The sequence below is a fragment of the Fundulus heteroclitus genome, chromosome 14, assembly GCF_011125445.2.
Source record: "Fundulus heteroclitus isolate FHET01 chromosome 14, MU-UCD_Fhet_4.1, whole genome shotgun sequence".
In the NCBI taxonomy this organism is placed as follows: Eukaryota; Metazoa; Chordata; class Actinopteri; order Cyprinodontiformes; family Fundulidae; genus Fundulus; species Fundulus heteroclitus.
The window spans coordinates 2,723,247-2,743,806 of record NC_046374.1 but is presented as its reverse complement, the minus strand read 5'-3'; the positions used below and the strand labels follow the sequence as shown (position 1 = coordinate 2,743,806).

The window sequence follows — 20,560 nt, the reverse complement described above, 5'->3', positions numbered from 1 at the left end:
AATATTGTTGTTGGTTTAGTTCGGTTTCGTAAATGTCTGAGAGCTGTATTGTACTGTGTCCTGTCGAATATTATGGTTGTTTAGTGCTGTTTACTTGTATTATTGAGAGCTAAAGGTTAGCTGTTAGCATTAAGCTATTGAGCTCGTTTGAATGATGCAGCTGTTACCTTTTCCTGTTGAAACGCAGGGTTTATTATTATTATTGTTTACATTTTCGGGGTCGGATATCGGCCAGTTATTAGTCTGTGGTGATGTTTGAAGACATTTATTCATTTCTGGATATTTGGTTTATTGTGAAATGATTTACAGACAAATTCTCGTAATTTCTCTTTGTTTATCTTTGTAGAAAACCACACACACACACACACACATACACATTCACTTGAACCCATCACACGTGCCTTTATATGTATGGCTGAACCTCAGGAGCTAATTAAAAGGAAGTAAAGCTCAATACTGGACTCAGACAATTTTTCTTTCACTAACTCACCTGGACATATATATCAGCTGTTCTAACCCGACACCCTGGAGTGATTGTTTATCCATATTCAACATAACCGAATCAGCCTCAGTCTTCAGTACAATTTTTGGTCCTTCGAGCCGGATTAAGCAACCACTACAGTCAATATGTCAAGGTCATATGAGAGAAATGTGAGAGAAATAAACCGCCCGCAAAGATCAAGGCAGATACCATCATATTTCCAGAATTATGAGGTCAGCCATACACCAAGGCACCACCTTACTGAAGAGGAGCAGCCATCTTCATCTGAAGTGCTCAGATATCTTAAAAGCATGAGAGAGGAAAGCGACCAACTACGCAGAGAGGTCCAGCGTCTTACAGATATAATCCAACAATCTCCTGGACAGATATCAAAACCTCAGTCACAATCCAAGCGCAGGGAAGAGGACACATCTACTACACCAGCACCTACAAGTAAGCCGACGCCATCTAGTGGCCACATAAGCCCACGTCAGGCAGTAAGTGCCCCATCGGTGATTAATGATGTTCCTCCAACTCCACAAAGCCACCGACGTGACCACATTGAGGACCTTGACCGCTGTTTGCAGGAAGTGGGATTAATCAGCAAAGATGACGCTTCCTCTGCAACATCTCGAAGCTCATCTCCCTTCTCCCAAGTCAAGCCTATGGATTTTGATGTTGATGATCGTCTGGAACCAGAGTCGTCACATCAAAGAGAGTGTAAATCACACCGTAAAGACCATGATAAATCATGTGATAGCAAAAGGCCTCATTTTAAAGCAGCATCCAACTCTGATGTCAAGTATTATTCCAACAATGAGGATGACTACGATCGCTATAATGAGCCCTATCACCATGAGGACAGATCTCACCATTATTATGGTGTCTCTCCATTCAAGTCAAGTCACCCAGACCACAGTGACGAATATGGCCCAATGAGGCCCAACCGACCAAGTAGTCCAAGTGCTCGCCATGATAGCCGCTACTATGGAACAGAGAGGGGACGATCTTCTGATTACAGGGATCGCCATGATGATTACCAGGCACCACGCTATGACTGTGACAGAGAGAGAGGTCGGGGAGACAGATATCCATCTGACCGCCAACATTCCCCCCACCTAAATCCTTCCTTTGGTAAATCCTCAACGCTAGAGTACTACCATGGTCCCAAACCAACTATCCCTTACTTCAAATCCGAGGACCCTCGTGAGTTTGCCAGATTGAAACTAGCCCTCGACAACTTACTCCCATATGATGCTCCAGAGCATTTTAAGTTTCAAATACTCACAGATCATCTCAAATGTGAAGAGGCGCTACTTATAGCCGACTCATACAGTAACAGTCCGCTCCCATTTACAGACACTATAAGAGCACTCACTGAGATGTATGGTCAACCACAGCAGCTGGCGCTGAAGAGGATTTCTGATTTAATGGATGGACCTAATATCCGACCTGGGGACATTAAAGCATTTAAGTCTTTTGCCCTTCATGTTCGAGCCTTAGTAGGAATGCTGCAGCAACTTGGAAACCAAGGATGGACAGAACTGAGATGTGCATCACATGTCTCTCGTCTCCTAGTGAAGTTGCCACATGACCTAAGAGCACAATTTCATAGATTTGTGAACCCTGTTCATACTCCAGTTCCAACCCTGCTTGATCTGGCTGACTGGCTTGAGTACGAAGTACGAGTTCAAGTTAGTGGTGATCAATACAGCAGTACCTTCAATAGAGAGAGACAAGCTCCACCCAAGAGCCGACGTCCTGACTACAAGTCACAAAGATCTACAGCGATTCTACTTGGCAGTCAGTCTCCTCAGTCAAAGATGAAATCAGATAGGACTCCAGCTGTGAGAGAGCTCTCCCAGGACAAGCCAAAGAAATACTGTCCCTTCTGCGATACAGAGCTTCATTATTTGAACCAGTGCAGCAACTTCAAAATCCTGTCAGTAGAGCAGAGGACAGAGTGGATTAAAGCAAACAGACGATGCTGGCGTTGCGGACGGGAACATCAGGCTGTCAGGTGCAATCTTAAAGCCAAGTGCAAACAATGTGAGAGGAAACATCTGGATATCCTGCACGAGGTTAATGCCAGCCAAATGAGCACAGCACCTGTCGAACCTCAACCACCTCAGCCGAGCACATGCCTAGTGAGTTCTGTTTCGGATACACTGTACGTTGATCGGCCAGCCAGAAACAACCAAGTGTTACTCAAGTTATGCCGTGTCATACTCCAGAGCGGTCCAAAGGTACTGGAGACCTACGCAATACTGGATGATGGATCAGAGCGCACAATACTCCTACATGATGCTGCTCTTAGCCTGGGTCTTCAAGGGAAGCCTGAAGATCTCACACTTCGTACCGTCCGGCAAGAAGTCTGCACCATTAACGGTGCCACTGTCTCCTTCTCAGTTGCTCCTGCTTCACAGCCTAGTAAGTCATACCAGGTCAACAAAGCTTTCACAGCCAAACAGCTAAACTTATCCTGCCATACCTACCCAGTTGAAGTTCTGAAGGAAAAGTATCGCCATCTCAGAGACGTTCCACTGCCATCCATTAAAGGTGCCCAGCCATTGTTGCTGATAGGGTCAGATTACCCACATCTAGTTACGCCAGTGGAACCAGTACGTCTCGGTCCGCCAGGTGGGCCTGCAGCAGTTCGTACCAGACTAGGATGGACTTTACAAGGCCCCACAAGTCTGTTATGCCATCAACTGTCTCCACAACAGTGCCTCTTCACTAAGTGCAATCCACCAGAAGCAGAGCTTCTAAGTCATGTGGAAAAGTTGTGGCAGTTAGATACGCTGCCATACAGGAGCGAACGATTGATCACCAGGTCAAGAGAAGATTTAGAGGCAGTTCGCATACTAGAAGATAAGACCACCAGAGTAATGGTTGATGGTGTGAACAGGTATGCTACGCCATTGTTGTGGAAAAGAGACTTCCCACCTCTCCATGCACCTAAAGAAGCTGTCTTACCACAGCTGCGTGGGACAGAGAAACGGCTGGTAAAAGACCCAGAGAAAGCTACCATTTACTCCAGAGAAATCCACAAGCTCATTGATGCTGGTTACGTCAAGCCTATAACCCCAACCAAGGCAAAGGAGAGCAACTATTCATGGTTCATTCCACACCACATTGTTCAACACAATGGAAAGTACAGAATAGTCTTCAATTGCTCCTTCATCTTTAATGAGCAGAGCATCAATAATCACCTTCTTCCTGGGCCCACACTTGGAGCCAGTCTTCTGGGAGTACTCCTTAGGTTTCGAGAGCACCCCGTGGCTATCAGCAGTGATGTGAAGGGGATGTTTCATCAGGTGCGCCTGCTGGACGAGGATAAACCTTTCCTTCGTTTCCTGTGAAGAGATGTTAAGGTGGACCAGGAACCTACTATCTATGAGTGGCAAGTGCTCCCTTTTGGTACAACGTGTAGTCCATGTTGTGCCACCTTTGCCCTACAAAGCCATGTCCAAAAACACACTGCACCAGAGGAGGATGCCCGCCAATCAGTAGAACGTTGTTTCTATGTTGATAACTGTCTGCAGAGTCTTCAGTCAGAGAACCAGGCCAAGCAGCTGGTGAATCGACTGCACACAGTACTCAGGGAAGGTGGATTTGAGCTCAGAGAATGGGCCAGCAATGTTCCTGCTGTCATCAGACACCTACCCAAAGAATCAAGGTCAGAGAGCAGCACACTTTGGTTCACACAACAAATAGCTAACCCTCAAGAACGCACACTTGGATTGTTGTGGCAGTGTAAGTCAGACACGCTCTGCTATAAGCAGCACAACCATGACTGTCTTGAACCAACTATGCGCAACATCTACCGTCTTCTTGCTCAACAATACGATCCTCTGGGATACATTATTCCATATACGACCAGAGCTAAGATCATTGTACAGCGTCTTTGGGACAAGAAGAGAGGTTGGGATGATCCCAATCTCCCTGAAGATCTGCTCCAAGCTTGGAAGTCATGGGAGGAAGAGCTTCCCCAGTTGTCCCAGATCTCCTTACCCAGATGCTACACTGACCACAACACAGATCGTAGTACCATCAGTCAGACCATCCATGTGTTTTGTGACGCATCTGAACGTGCTTATGGATCAGTGGCGTACCTGCGTAGTGATAACGGGGATGGAAAGGTACAAGTTGCATTCTTGGCAGCCAGATCCAGAGTTGCTCCAAAGAAGCAGCTATCGATACCTCGACTCGAGTTATGTGGTGCTTTAACTGGAGCACAGTTAGCTTCAGTGCTGCTGAAAGAACTCACCATCAAGATCCAAAATGTGATGTACTGGACTGATTCCACCACAGTACTCAACTGGCTCAAATCCAATTCCTGCAGATATAAAGTGTTTGTAGGTACAAGGGTTGCAGAGATACAGGAATTATCAGATATCAAATCCTGGCGCTACATCGATTCTGCTTCCAACCCAGCAGACGATATCACCAGAGGGAAAACCTTAGCCCAACTGACTGAAAAAAGTCGTTGGAATCACGGACCATCCTTCCTCATGCAAGCATCTGACCAGTGGCCTGAATCACCAACTGACCACTTTATGGAGGAAACGGAGGAATTGAGGAACCCAGTATTCTGTGGTTTAACTAACTTCCCACAACTAACTCTTCCTGACATTCAGCAGTTTAACACCTTTCAAGAGCTCCTAGAAGCAACTGCAAGAGTACTCGATGGAGAGGCTAGTGACAAGTCTCCCACTGCTGATGACTATCACAAGGCTGAGTTTGCTCTTTTCAGACAGGCTCAGGTTGAAAGCTTCCCCGAAGAGATGATGTTACTCAAATCGGGAAAAGCTCTTCCATCTACCAGTAGAGTGCTCACACTCGCCCCTGAATATGAGCAGACCTCAGGTCTAATCCGTGTTGGAGGTAGGCTCCGCCGATGTGAAAGCCTAGGCCCAGATGTGCGCCATCCCATTTTACTCTCGTCCTCTCACCCTGTCTCCAAACTCCTGATCCAACATTATGATAAACAGCTAAACCACCCTGGAGCAGAGCGTGTTTTTGCTGAGCTGCGAAGAAAATACTGGCTACTTAGAGGGAGAGAAGCCATCAGGAAGCACCAGCATAACTGTGTGGACTGCAGGAAATGGCGAGGCAGCCCTCAAGTCCCAAGGATGGCAGATCTTCCACCCTCCAGTTTGAGGCTTTACAAACCACCTTTCTATTCCACAGGGGTGGACTGCTTTGGTCCAATGATGATAAAGGAGGGACGTCGCAACGAAAAGAGGTGGGGCATCCTGTATAAGTGCCTTACCACCCGAGCTGTCCATCTAGACCTCCTCCCAAATATGGACACTGATTCCTTCCTAATGTCACTCAGACGTTTTATATCTCGAAGAGGAAAGCCTCATGAGATCCTTTCAGACCAGGGAACTAATTTCAAAGGTGGAGATAAAGAACTTAAAGAAGCCTTCAGTGTCCTGGAACAAGCAGTGAAGGACCAACTTGCTGCTCAACAGATTCACTTCCGCTTTAATCCCCCAAATGCTCCGCATTTTGGTGGGTCTTGGGAGCGAGAGGTTAGATCAGTAAAGAACGCTCTCCGGATCGCTCTTGGAGTTCAGTCAGTGCCAGAGGAGGTGTTGAGAACAGTTCTTATTGAAATAGAGGGTATTCTCAACTCCAGGCCCTTGGGTTACGTTTCATCTGATCTGGCTGATCCAGATCCAGTCACGCCCAACTGTTTGTTGATGGGGCGGCCGGACTCCTCCCTTCCACAAGTGGTCTATCCCGAGTCTGAACTTTTAAGTCGAAAAAGGTGGCGACATTCTCAGGTTTTAACAGATCACTTCTGGAAGCATTACATCCGCCACTTTCTTCCGACATTACAAGCCAGACAGAAATGGCAAACAGAAAAGGATGACATCACTGTAGGCACTATAGTGCTGATTGTTGACCAACAGACACCAAGAGCCCTCTGGCAAGTAGGAACAGTGACAAGTGTCATACCTGGAGCAGACGGACGCGTGAGGACAGCTGTGGTTCAAGTTAAAGGCAGGACCTACACTCGGCCAGTTGTTCGCCTCATAAAGCTGCATGCTCTACCTCCAGATGATTAATACACCTACTGGTCAAATTTGAGTGTCAAATTTGGGGGCGGCTGTACAAAAGACTGTTAATTATTTGTTTTCAGCCCTCTAGTTTAGGTTCCTTATCAGTGTTTTAGATGTAGTATTTTATTTCAGCCACTAGATGGCTTCACATTCATATTTGTTACATCTTGTATATGGATCTGAGCATTGAGTGGTGCGGCTCTCAAGGCTGACTTCGTTTACTTCGTTCTATTGTGTGCGTCCAATGAACGTAAGTAATATTGTTGTTGGTTTAGTTCGGTTTCGTAAATGTCTGAGAGCTGTATTGTACTGTGTCCTGTCGAATATTATGGTTGTTTAGTGCTGTTTACTTGTATTATTGAGAGCTAAAGGTTAGCTGTTAGCATTAAGCTATTGAGCTCGTTTGAATGATGCAGCTGTTACCTTTTCCTGTTGAAACGCAGGGTTTATTATTATTATTGTTTACATTTTCGGGGTCGGATATCGGCCAGTTATTAGTCTGTGGTGATGTTTGAAGACATTTATTCATTTCTGGATATTTGGTTTATTGTGAAATGATTTACAGACAAATTCTCGTAATTTCTCTTTGTTTATCTTTGTAGAAAACCACACACACACACACACACATACACATTCACTTGAACCCATCACACGTGCCTTTATATGTATGGCTGAACCTCAGGAGCTAATTAAAAGGAAGTAAAGCTCAATACTGGACTCAGACAATTTTTCTTTCACTAACTCACCTGGACATATATATCAGCTGTTCTAACCCGACACCCTGGAGTGATTGTTTATCCATATTCAACATAACCGAATCAGCCTCAGTCTTCAGTACAGGCGTGCCTTTTGTACACGTCACATTAATGAAATATATCAGTATACTAGATGATGTTTCATGTATAACAGATCAGTTATCCCAGCTCACCTGGCAGTAGTAGCAAGTACATTTTTTTACCACACATTTCCTAATGCAGTTATGGACAGATGGTGGCTTGAAACTGCCTTAGTAAAAATAGTTCAGCACTATACCAATACGTGTTGCAATTTTTAACCTTTAGTTTCATTTTTTACATTGGATGAAAAGAAATATCCCTCTAAATAAAAAAATAGAGAAGGTAAAATAAATAGAATAGTTGCCTTTGGATTATTACAGTTGTGATCTCGATGTCCATAATTCACTGATTACTGTAAAATAATAAAAGCATCTAAGTTAGCCCCGTACCGACTTGTCTGAATGAAGCAGGAAACATCTTTTAATTTTGCCACTATGATGGAAAACTTTCTGTTTGTTGCTTGTGCATAAAACCTTGTGCAAAACATAGTTGTCACCTTTTTAGCAGAAGTGTATACAGCCCATGTGTAGCATAAGTGTGAGGTTCATAAAGTATTCGTATAACTTTCAACTTCTCCATCTGTATGTCAAAGTGTAGGTTGCAGAGTTAACTTAAAGGCCAGAGACAATACATGGCTCTTCCTGTTTTTTTGTAGTTAAGCTGTATGTCTGCATATGTTTACTATAAGAGACATGGGGTTTGCTTATTCAGCACACACATCTCTGCAAGCTTGTGCTTGAATGTGTCTCGAAATGCTGTTTTACCTTTTGACAATAAAACAACAGACTGACTTTTCAATGAAACAGTGTCCCTCTTCTTTCATAATAATGTTTCCATAACACCAACAAGAAAAATATCAACAATTAAAAACAACACTGCATAAAATCTAATAAAACTTCTTGCATATATAAATCAAGCGAAGCACTATGGCGAAAGCAGTGAAAGAAAAATCTGTTGGGCTCTTCTTTGTATTAAGACAACAATTCTTAATGCCACATTGCCAGACAGGGCACAAAATATCAATCTGCTTTTGGGTGTTTCAAAATGAAGTTTTATTATTAAGCATTGTATCTTTCATATTTGTTTCTACATTAAGTTGCTTTGTTTTGTCATGTTTTGTACTGGAGTACCTAACGTCAATTATTACTGGTCATCCAAAGGGCTTAACTATTTTACTATTTACCAGATTTGACCTTATTAAAGCATAATTTATATGTCTGCATTCGTTGCTTGGTTAAAGTCTCTGGACATTCACTACCTATTCACAACGGGCAGTGAATACCTATCCTTCATTCTTTCAGATAATATATTTTGTTACTAACAAGCCTCACAATATTGTTAGTGTTATTAGCATGGAAGAAAACTTCAAATGATATTAGCTCATTTAATTAATATCTTAAATTTCAGGTTAAAAAAGACTTGCTTTTAAAAACATTGATCAGGGAATATACATAAAATGCTAACCTATTAATCAACTTTACTTCTGTTGTTAATTTTAAATTTTAAAGAAACCTCTTTGATGTGTTTCCATCTGGCTACATGTATCCAGAAAACATTAAAACACAATCAAAGGCTGGAGAAATAGAAAAACATTAGACAAAACTGGTGTCAGATCTGTAAATATTTATTTTCCACTAAGACAAAAGCAGTAACAGTGCTGATATATGAAACAATGTTCTATAAAACACAAGCTCTACTAAGGATGTTTTTTCTTTATCCTGTTAGAAATGTGACTCTTTGGTTAACCCTCCCACCACACACACAAACAAAAAAGATATCACTGTTTATTTTAGCTTGTAGGGAAAAGGAAAACATACATGATAAATACATGAATAAATGCGCACACATTTATTATACTGAAACAAAAGCTGAGGAAAAACAAAAGTGGCGATAATGATTCTGAACAATTCTAAACCTTCACAACATTTGCTACTTAAAACATTGATTGTAGAACAGTAAGACTTATTTAGGGTAGCTTAGCATCAGCCTGTTAAACAAAAGAACCTTCACACCATATATAATGATACCAAATTTTTTTTTCTTTTTGCATCTAAATTCGCTGCATCAAATGTTACTGTACAAAACCCGATTAAGCTTGATCCTATCATAATATTCCCATTGGCTTGCTTACATCCCCGATTACTTTTGTCCGTGTAAAAGTAGCTAATGTTATTGCCATTTTCTGTTGCTAGATAAAATATTACGATTGATTTATTGCCCAAACACTTTCTCCAATTGCATTACAATCTCTCACTCAACTCTAACCTCATGCACACTCGCATTCATACCTAAAGGCAATAAAGGGCAAAACTGTGGGAGAAAGCCGGAGTACCTGGAGAGAACCATTGCAAGCAGACAAAAGGCATGCACATTTCCTTTTGAAAGCCCTCAGGCCAGGATTTGAACCCAGGTCCTTCTCAAGGCAAATGTGCTAACAACAGCAGCATCTGTCTCTTTGACACTCGGCTACAAATTAATCCACTACCTGCTAATAGTTGTCATATTGTCATATATGAAAGTGCAATATACCCTATAAAGATGAGTGACAGACAGTGTAGCCAAATTCGCTTATTATAGGAAACTTTGTGCTTATTTTGTTTTTTCAGAGGTCACTTATACATTTTGTGAGTCACAGTTTGCACATTTTTGGCCTTGTTTTTGAAAAGTCGCTTATTTGGTCTATAAAATAAGCAACTCTAACGAAGGTTATAGTTATGAAGAACCCCGCTCACGTTGCACACATAATTTTTTTAATTTTTAACTTGCATTAAAAAACAATAACACCTGATCTTAAAATGCACAACAATTGCATCTCCATGTTTATGTATTTTGGTTTCAGTAACTAAACTATACAAACATTAAAACTTGATACAGTTTCACAAAGTGTTATGATTACATAATGGTAATGAGTAACAACATTATGATCAAAAACATAACCAAGATTCCACATGACAGGAGAAGGGTTCCAACCATCAGTACTCTGGAGAGGAATGTTAGCAAAAGCAGGAAGTAGAAAGCAACAACCAGTATAACAATTCCAATGTTCTCTTTGATGATTTCACGAAGGTGGATTAGTAGACAAATTATCTTTTTGATCTTTGCTACTACCCATGCAACTGCTGCTGCCACCAATCCTAGGGCTGTGACTATTATTGCATCTACTGCTATAGCGACTCCTCTTAAAACTCCTGCCAACACAGTTACACCTGCTGGAACTAATGACCCCAACACTGATGATGCTATAACTGCTCCTGTCCATGCTATTACACCTGCTGTAGCTGATAACCCCAACCACAATGATGCTATAACTGCTCCTATCCCTGCCAATGCTGCTCCAAGCACCGTGAAAAACTTATTTCCATCAGAGCCACCGCCTCTTCCTTGTTTTACTGTTTTTTTTGGCATCTCACTTTCCTCTACTGCCTTTCCTGGGTCTGCCACAGACTCCTCATTATTGGGTGCTTCTTCTTTTTCTGCTTTGGAGTCCCTGTCTGGTACCTTATCTTTATCTGTTTTAGATTCTTCCTTTGCTTTAGTCTTAGGGATTACTGGCCCTCTTGGGGAAATTGCGACAGCTGATCCAAACAAAGCTTCTGTCACCAATTTTCCCTCTGGGCCCGAGAAGTTAATCCACACACTGTTGCACGCATTAGTGTTACCTCTGTTGTCATTTGATTGTGTTGAGTCACCTGATTTTGTGTTGTCTTTGTTTGTCTTACGTGCCTGCAGCATTGTGTTGGTGTAACACCCACCTCTGTGTCCTGTCACTATTTTATCTATTGTGTTGAACAGCTGTGACATCTGGAACTTGGTTTTGTCACCCCATTGGTCGTTCTTACAATCAATAACAAGGTAGCGGTTACTGCACTTCATAATCAAATCTTTAAGACTTGGATTCTGATCGATATACTGCTCAATTTGTATTCCACTTGCGAGCTGATCACTATGAGTAAAAACAACTGCAGCATACTTGAATGCTTCCTCTGAGAAACACTGGCAGATTTTGTGAATAACAGCCAACTGTTGCTGAAGAGATTTCTCCACTTTCAGCACAATCAGGAAAACATGGGGTCCAGGAGTGCATCTTCTGGTACACCTTGCTAGCTCGTCCTTCAACTCTCCCTCGGCATAAGAGAAACCAGGAGTGTCCAACAGAGTGATTCTTCTTTCATGGACAGATTTGGACTGTATTTGATATTCAGAGGTCTTGCCAGGTTTGAACACATCCTCCCCAAATATGGAGTTTCCAAGGGTGCTTTTCCCCGCACCGGTTTCTCCCAGCAGGATGATCCTGTACGCTCTCAGCACTACAAAGCAGTTGTAAAGATTGAATCATCATGGTTTTTTGAAATGATAAAGGAAAACTGTAAATCACTGTTTATAAGTACATTAGTGACATGACTTGCGTCTAAATCTGTTGTTACCTTTAATGCACTTCTGAGCTCCATCTGTTCCTTTGACGATGATCTTTGATGCTGCCACAAAGAAAGCAAATCAGTGAAGCATTATGTATGGCTTCAACTTACATGAGTCCCAAAAATACAGAAATCATTTGATCTAACAATATTGCAGACACTTTTTACCAACACTAGGTGTTTTTTTTTTTTGGTTTACCTGCTTGTGGTTTCACTCCTTCTGCTCCTTGTCCTTGTGGCGTTGGCCGCAGTGCATTATAAACACCTACATTTACAGAATGCCCCTGAGCTTTGACTTTCTTTTCTCCTTCTCCTGCAGCCGTAATTTCTGGCTGCACCACTGCACTTAATCCAAAGAAAACATCTGCAAGGGGTTGCGCAGCAGGACCTGTTATTTTCATCCATGCTTTGTTGTCGACGCAGTAGTCAGCTTTATCAGTGGAGGGACAGATGCTGTTGTTAGCAGTATGCATCACCATCTCCACTTATATATATTAGCCTCTGCTCCCCTCCCTGAAAATGATCTATAATAAATTAAGAAAGTGAAAAAGAGCAACATTTAGACAGCAATTAATTATCGATTTTATTCATACTTGCAAATACTGTCGGGTAAAACAAATAATCACCATAATAAGGCAACTTAGCACTTTGATGTTCTCCTATTCTGTTTTAAACCTTTCTGATTCTCAAGCAAACTTAATAAATTGATTACACAATCCCCATAATTGACCTTCAAACCTCAACACACAGTCTCAACTTGGTAAAAAACCCCAAAAACAAATCTATCCTTAGTTTCCGGTTAGTACAGAAGGACATCTCCAGTTTTAGAGTGAGCTTACCTTTAGTCAAAATGTCTTTGACACTTTTAAAAACCTAAGAGTCGGAAGGCAATAGAAGAGAGAAAAGAGGAAGTGAAAATTGTAAATAAATATTTAATTGATTAGCATGTTGCATTAATATAAGATGTTTTTTCTCCATTACAAACACAGAGACCTAATCACATCTGGAGATTGTTTATCTACCACTGGTTTAAGTGAAGAATCTTAAAATGTTGTCTTTTAGGTTATTTTGTACAAAGGGTTCCAAACAAAAACCCTATAGCTCTGCTCAGCAATGTAGATGGCTAATGAAAAATAATGCAAATAAGTAACAATTACTTACCAGCACTTGTGCCAAATGTGGAATCTATGTCCAACGAATATCAAAAAGGAACAGGATGGGTGTGCCTCTTCTCCCCTGCAAAAACAACTTTATTTAGACCACTTTCACTTTCTGTTTGACTTGTAAGAGCTGTTTTCCAGCCCTTGTGGGAAGTCAAAAACTTACATGTACCCCTTTAATTCAAAACATTTTTAAAACCTAAAAGCTTTGTTAAAAAGTAAAAGTAACTTAAAAAGTGATTAGTTCAGTTCAGAAATAGTTGTACTTGTCCTGCTACTTTATTATTTCTCTTCATTAAAGGTTGCTTGTGACAATTGATGTTTGTTTCAGTTGAATATATTTATTTCAGTTACTAATTATCTTGGAGTGCAGGATCCACAGCAGTTAATGTAACAGGTCTTTGTAACTCACTGATAACAACAAAGTCAGTGTATAGTTCCAGCTTGGTTCCTTCAGACCACAGCACTTTCTCTTACAACACTTTGGGAGATTTTGGTAGTGCCTAGATATTTTCTCTGGAGTCATCAGTCCCAGTTTGAGAGGCTGCTGCTCTTGCATGGATTTGTTCCTTTCTATTGCAAGCAGAACATGAACGTAAAAACCTTTAATTTACCTGCTAGTTCTAACTTCCAGTACTATGGTGCTACCATCTGTGTGTTTGATTTGATATTTATTAAACACAACAGTAAATGGAGAGTAGTGCACTTATATTTCTGGATAGATTAGAAAAAATAGTAGAAGATCGAACTTGGAAGGGAATAAATACATGTTTGTGTGAGGTTCAGAACAAAATGTGATCCATATTAGAGGACGCCGCACCACTGAAAATGCTGTAGTAGGTATGCCAAGCCTATTGGGCCACACTGCCACAGAAACATGCAGAGAACGTCAAGCACCATAAGGATCAGACACAAACATTTGCACATGGTTAACGTGGATAGAGCTGGCTCACAAGAAAGGAAGAGTCTGAGGACGCTACTAACATCCATAACAAAGCTACAACACTGGATGGTGGCATCTTATACAAATAAATAACAATGACTCACCAGCACTTGTGCCAAAAGTGGAATCTATGTCCAACGAATACCAAAAACGTACAGGATGGCTGTGCCTCTCCTCTGCTGCAGGAACAACTTTATATTGACCACTTTCACTTTCTGTTGAAATTGTAAGAGCGCTTTAACACCCCCTTGTGGGAAGTCAAAAAGTTACAAGTATCCCTTTAATTCAAAACATATTTAAAACCTAAAAAGCTTTGTTAAAATAAAAGTAATTAGTTCAATTCAGAAATAGTTGTACTTTTCTTGCTACTTTATTATGTCTCTTCATTAAAGGTTGCTTATGACAACTGATGTTTGTTTCAGTTGAATATATTTATTTCAGTTACTAATTACCTTGGAGTGCAGGATCCACAGCAGTTTATGTAACAGGTCTTTGTAACTCACTGATAACAACCGAGTCAGTGCTTTGTGACTTTGTTGGTGGTACAAATGTGTAAGAGAGCAATTTTAGATTTAAATTCAGCTTAAAGTCTTCTTTGGCAGGAGTCTATCAGTATTCGGCATGGCGACCTGAAAATAGTTACACCCTACATTCCACAGGTTCTCTAAATCAATCAGATTGTGATGACTGCTTATATCCACAGGCTTCTTAAAGCGACCCCACAGCTTTTCCGTCAGAATTAGGTCCGGTCTCTGACCATTCTAAGGCCTTTCTCTTCTTTTTCACTCATGGTATGGTGTTCTTTTTGGTGCTGTTTATTTGTCAAACACACCTTTTAGAAGGTATAGTTCCAGCTTGGTTCCTTCAGACCACAGCACTTTCTCTTACAACATTTTGGGAGATTTTGGTAGGGCCTAGATATTTTCTCTGGAGTCATCAGTCCCAGTTTGAGAGGCTGGTGCTCTTGCATGGATTTGTTCCTTACTATTGCAAGCAGAACATGAATGTAAAAAGCTTTAATTTACCTGCTAGCTCTAACTTCCAGTACTATGGTGCAACCATTTGTGTGTTTGATTTGATATTTATTAAACACAAGAGTAAATGGACAGTTATATTTCTGGATAGATTAGAAAAACTAGTAGAAGATCGAACTTGGAAGGGAATAAATACATGTTTGTGTGAGTTTTAGAACAAAATGTGATCCACATGAGAGGACGCTGCACCACTGAAAATGCTGGATCCACATGGATGCACAGCCCAAATGAAAAAAATACTTTTGCGGATACACTTAATTTTGTTTCCATGTGGACGGGGCATAAAAGTAGCCAGACACCGGCAATCAAGGCATATGCGGGCAGGGTCCTTGGAAGGCAACAAGGCAGTAGCCATATATGTATTTCTGGTTGGTACAGACTGACGGAGGGGGCAGCGCCCCCTGCTGTCCAATCAAGGGTACTACTCACAAGTTACAGATCATTTTTACCGGTGAGACATTTGTGAAAATGAAGGCGTAACTTGTAACATTGAATTTGTGACTCACAGCAGCAGATTTGTGCAGTTGTATTTATTGATTTGTATTTGTGTTGAGGAAAAAAAATAATTTGAACAGGTGTAAAAAAAAATTTGTACTTGTGATTTTTTTTTTATTCTACAAATACAAAACTTGGAATGAAACTCTCTCAACAACTTCAAATTCATGCTTACAAGGCACAAATACTTCTGGAACAAAATAAACTTCATGGTTGTCCTTCAAGCAAATATGCAGAGTGAATGGCAATGACAATGTTTTTAAATTAGGAAATTATTGGTATATATATATATATATATATATATATATATATATATATATATATATATATATATATATATATATATATATATATATATATATATATATATATATATATATATATATATATATTCATACCCCAGGAACTTTCAAACAATCATGTCAGTGGATTAACATGTTATAATAGCCAAGACAACCATAGACACAAAGGTCAGGAGATGGCTCATTCAGATAGCCTGAATGGTCTTTCATAAATGCCCAGAATTCTGTTAAAGATGATCAGAAATATGTTTGGTACTACATCCTCAGTTTCCTGCTCTATGGCATCAGTTGGAAGAGGTATACTTATGGTTTTGTCAGGTAATAGTTCTGCCTCCTCTGTAGATTCTAGCTTCTTTAAATAAGGTCTCTCGTAATCTGGAATTGAGCCACACCAACAACAACAGCTGCAAGCATGACTGCCACACCAACTAAACCTTTCGCCATAAAGTTTGTTGTCCAATCAATTTGTTTCTTTAAGATGTTGCTTTTTGCCTGTTGTCTGATCTCGACTATCGACAGGTTTGCTGATGACATTTTAATATGCTGTGCCTCTTCTTGTATTTTTCTCTCCACCTCATTAAGCTGGATGTTGGTGTAGTATCTTCCTCTGTTTTGAATTAACATCCTGTCTATGGTGTTGAGTAGCTCGGCCAGCTGGTACTTGTTGCTTCGGTAATCCTCCCCCTCATTGTTCTTCCAGTATGTGTTATCAAAAACATGGCATCGACCTCCACACTTCTCCACCAGCTCCCTCAGTCCGTCACTTTGACCAACATACTCCTCTATTTTCATCCTCTCAGGGAGCTGGTCACCATGAGTGAAGACCACTGCTGCATACTCGAAGGCCTCATCTGAGAGATATTCACATATTTTACTGACAACTTGCTTCTGCTCGGTGTATTTCTCCGCTCTGAGAACAATCAGAAAGACATGAGGCCCAGGAGCACACTGTATGAAACATCTCTCCAACTCTGGCTTCACTTCCTCCTCAGACCTGCCTGAGTCAAATAAACCAGGAGTATCAATCAGAGTAAGATTTCTTCCATTGACACGTCTGGTTTTGGCTTCAGAAACAAAAGTATTCCTCTCATCGAAGCTTTTAGATGTAAATGTTGTCCCTCCGACGATTGTGTTTGCTAGGCTGCTCTTCCCATTTCCGCTTTTCCCCAGCAGGACAATCCTAAGTGTGGTTGGAACTGAAGCACAAAATTGAGAGTTATAATTATAGGTGTGTAAAACTCTTTTCATGCTCTTCAAATATTTCTTGTTTCTTTATCTTTATTTTTGTCTTATACTGATTCATCCACACAACCTCATTCCCTCTCCTAAAACGTCATAGTTTCAACATTGTATTTTTTTTAATTGAAATTCGAGAAAAAAAAAAGACAAAAAAATATATACATATGTATAAAATACTGCTGAAGCAGTTTGAAAATGTTTGAATAACATTTTTTTTTACTATAATTAATTCCAGCTGTCTTCAGGAGAAGAGTTGATATTCTTTGACAGAGAAACCTTAAAACAATTTTGAGTTGATACCATTTTGCTTTTATTTATAGTAATATTAACTGATATGCCACCTAAACATTTATTATTAATACTCAAATATTCAGGCTGTCGGGAATAATCACAACTCACCATTCATGCTGTCAAAAATAGAATTGTGCCCACTGCCCAGAGAAAGAGAGCTTGTTTCATACGTGTCAGTATAGGCGTCTTAGTTCCTTGTTCTGACCTGCACCTAGTTTGCTTTCTTTTCTACCTGTCTAACTGGTTTTCTTGCAGTGATCAGGCTGGATGATCAACATGCCATGTAAAATGATTTTAAGTCGCTAACATAAAAGACAGTAAGAAAATAATTTGATTACATGTGATTTTATGAAAAAAATAAAATAAAATTCCCTGCTTCATAAATAAATTAACCAATAAGCCCCTAAATATTTACAACATAAATGCAAAGTGGGCACCAGGGTTAAAATAATTCTAGATAAATCTGTGTAGCAGACAGCAGAGCAGAGGAGGAGCCCTGTGAAGTCACAGATATATTATTTCATTTCTCTTAAATCCTAGGGTAGGGCAGGGCTGTTTAACTGAATTGGCCACAGTTCCTGAAAGTCAACAGTTCAGGGGCCGGACATCCAGCACTAAAGTCATTATGTACAAAAATTTGTATTGCAATGATCTGTTACCTTTTAAATTATCTCATTTCACTGCATATAATCATAAATGGAATTAGCAGAACCCAAATGTGCAATTTAAAGACGCCAGGTGTTAAAAATGCTTTCATCTTTTATGTAAAACTGAAAAAGAAACATGAGAAAATATGTATAAATGTTTGTCACCTTACATGTTGTCGTTCAAAATAAATTAACTGAATTGCTTTATTTGTCCCCCATGGGGGAAATTACATTTCAGTAGAGCCCACCAAGAGAAAGGCAAACATGGGTAGACAGGTGAGTAGAGAAAGGAATACAATAGGATGGTTCAGGGGAAAATGTACATTTCTTGCACTGTATGAAAATGCAAGAAAAACCCTTAGCACAAAAAAACAGCATATAGACAACATCATAAAGCAAACACATGTGAGGTGAATGCAAAAACAGATGGGCACAGCAGAAGTGGTGAGTCAGAGAGGGCTGTATTTATCTCCATGTTCATGTGTGTGTGCATGTCAGTATAGGCCCATGACTGTCCAACAGTGATCCCCCTTCCCCCTCCAGTCATAGTCTTAGCTGGTGTGTTTATCAGCCAGTTCAGTAGAGCACAGTTTCAGTTCACAGGTGCCATGAAGGATGGGTGGCGGGGGCAGAGCCTCTTGTTTACATAACATCCAGGAGAGTTTGAGATACCAGCCTCCAACGGCAGCATCGGGCGAGCCAGTTCAGATAGCAAGAAGATGTCTTGTGTCAGGCTGTCTGTAAATTTCCATCTACCGTTAAAGTCTTTACTGGTGCGTCTCAGTGGCGAGTCCCAAACAGCTGAAATTTGTGAACTTTCCACCGTAAATCAAACTTAGAACTTACCTGAGGTCTATTGCATTTCATGATTGAGTTCAGACCACAGCCAGCATGTGATGCTGTGCCAGGATCGCATCAGCCTCCGGTTTTGCTTACAAAGCATCTGAGTCTGGGTGTGCAAAGCCTGATTTAATCCATCACACATTCCTGGCAGCCTTACAATGGCCAGAAACCCCACAAAGGTCTTCCGAATTTGCCAATATAATTGGTAACCGGCAGTTCCAATGAGCAGAAATCCTGTTATTATAAATCCAGTTACTAAATGTGCTATACAATTATTATGCCTTCTAGTTTTGAATTTACTAAGGAATGTCATCTTGGGGAAAGCTGGATCTGGGAAAATCAGCCTGGCAAATACAGTTTTTGGAGAGGAGGCTCTCCAAGATAGGACTCTAGGGCTGACACCATCTGGACCTGCAGCCTTGTTCCGGTTCCGTATCTCCAGTTATCTCACCACCTGACTTCTAGAAACAGAAAAGTGGAAGGAGGAGGGAGCAGCAGCATCTCCTGATTTGGTTGAAGATAAACTAGTGGAACAAGAAAGTGTCCATGATTGAGGTAGAGGATAGTAGTCGGTAGTTTCAAAACAAAACTGTAGGCAGTTTTGTTTTGTGCCCGCTCTGGACTGGCAACTGTTTGTTTTTTGTTTGTTTGTTTTTTCACCTCGGGGGGGCAAGGTTCTATTAGTACTATCTTTGATTTGTCAATCATACAATTCAACCAATCAAATCAATGACTGAAGGCAACATGCTAGCCAATTACAGCTGGAGAGGGGCGGGTCGCTGGGTCAGACATTCAGCCTTCAGTGACGCCATGGCTCAACAGTGGTCACTGTCGGTGTCGGTAGTGCGGGATGGACATTTGGTCTGATTACCAAATAATTACTCGCATCCAACACTGACCAGAGAGGGGGGTCACCCCAAATCGACTATACGACTGCTTGTGACCGACCCCCGGCCCCGCCCCCGGACAGGGCCCCCCAAAGAGGGCGGGCCAACACGACCCGTACGAGCCACCCAGCCAGAGCCCCCCTCATCCCCTAAATACCTAATAAACCCCCTCCCTCCCCCACCTTACCCTAGCCACCCCTGCCCCCCGCCCCTCCTGGGGGGAGCGGAGGCGTCAGCCCCAGACCTGGCAAGCCGCTGACTACCCATTGCAGCCCCCGCCAACACCCCGGACACAGTGGCCCGCACCTCCTCCAGGCCCCAGACTCCTTGCCGCCATCGGAGATCGGGGATGTGCAGAAGCCCGGGGGCCAGGGAGAGGCCGCAGGGCCCGCCAGCCAACCACCCACCAGGACCAACACCTCAACCCCCCCCCCCCCCCCCCACCAAGCCTACTTCCGAAATTTTTTACAATCTGCCCATAAGCTATTTTTTTCCCAGCTCAATATGTTCAAAAGCCTAATTGGTTGGAAACCTGCCTATTTTGGCAACACTGACTACACTATTGCTATTTGTTTGTTCGTTACAGTAGTCACAGAGCCACTGTTCAGCCTGAAGCATAATATTATATAGTATTGATGTGTATATATATAGATATATATATATATATATAGAGATATATTATGTGTAATGTATGTGTCTGTATTATATGTTAGTTATGTGTATGTATGTATATGTCTATATCGGTACTGTATGTGATATGTATGTCTATGTATACTATGGTCTGTATGTATATCTCTCTCTCTATCTCTCTATCTACTTCATCTATCTCTTCTACTACTATCTCTCTCCTCCCTCCTCTTTTTTTCCTTTTTAAAGTGTGCCCCCCTAAAAAAATGGAATGCCCCCCCCCCCC

The 20,560-nt window shown here is 41.3% G+C and overlaps 2 protein-coding genes across 2 annotated transcripts; both read right to left on the bottom strand.

Annotated features, from left to right (window-relative positions):
* Positions 1-8,988: 8,988 nt before the first annotated feature.
* On the bottom strand, positions 8,989-14,077 carry LOC105917684. Its single transcript, XM_012852558.3, has 6 exons — positions 14,014-14,077; positions 12,968-13,042; positions 12,646-12,679; positions 12,006-12,330; positions 11,816-11,866; positions 8,989-11,698 (listed from the first exon to the last, which is right to left on the bottom strand). Exons 4-6 carry the CDS (start codon positions 12,283-12,285, stop codon positions 10,284-10,286), a joined length of 1,746 nt encoding a protein of 581 aa, XP_012708012.2. The 5' UTR covers positions 12,286-12,330; positions 12,646-12,679; positions 12,968-13,042; positions 14,014-14,077; the 3' UTR covers positions 8,989-10,283.
* Positions 14,078-15,945: 1,868 nt separating this feature from the next.
* On the bottom strand, positions 15,946-17,449 carry LOC105917672 (GTPase IMAP family member 7). Its single transcript, XM_012852547.3, has 2 exons — positions 17,379-17,449; positions 15,946-16,936 (listed from the first exon to the last, which is right to left on the bottom strand). Exons 1-2 carry the CDS (start codon positions 17,383-17,385, stop codon positions 16,095-16,097), a joined length of 849 nt encoding a protein of 282 aa, XP_012708001.2. The 5' UTR covers positions 17,386-17,449; the 3' UTR covers positions 15,946-16,094.
* Positions 17,450-20,560: the final 3,111 nt, after the last annotated feature.

Coding starts and splice junctions, on each gene's coding strand:
- LOC105917684 (XM_012852558.3), bottom strand. CDS start 12,285: ATGGTGATGCATACTGCTAACAACAGCATCTGTCCCTCCACTGATAAA. Junction 11,867..12,005: donor AGGAGTGAAACCACAAGCAG/GTAAACCAAAAA, acceptor TCTTTGTGGCAG/CATCAAAGATCATCGTCAAA. Junction 11,699..11,815: donor AGCTCAGAAGTGCATTAAAG/GTAACAACAGAT, acceptor ACTGCTTTGTAG/TGCTGAGAGCGTACAGGATC.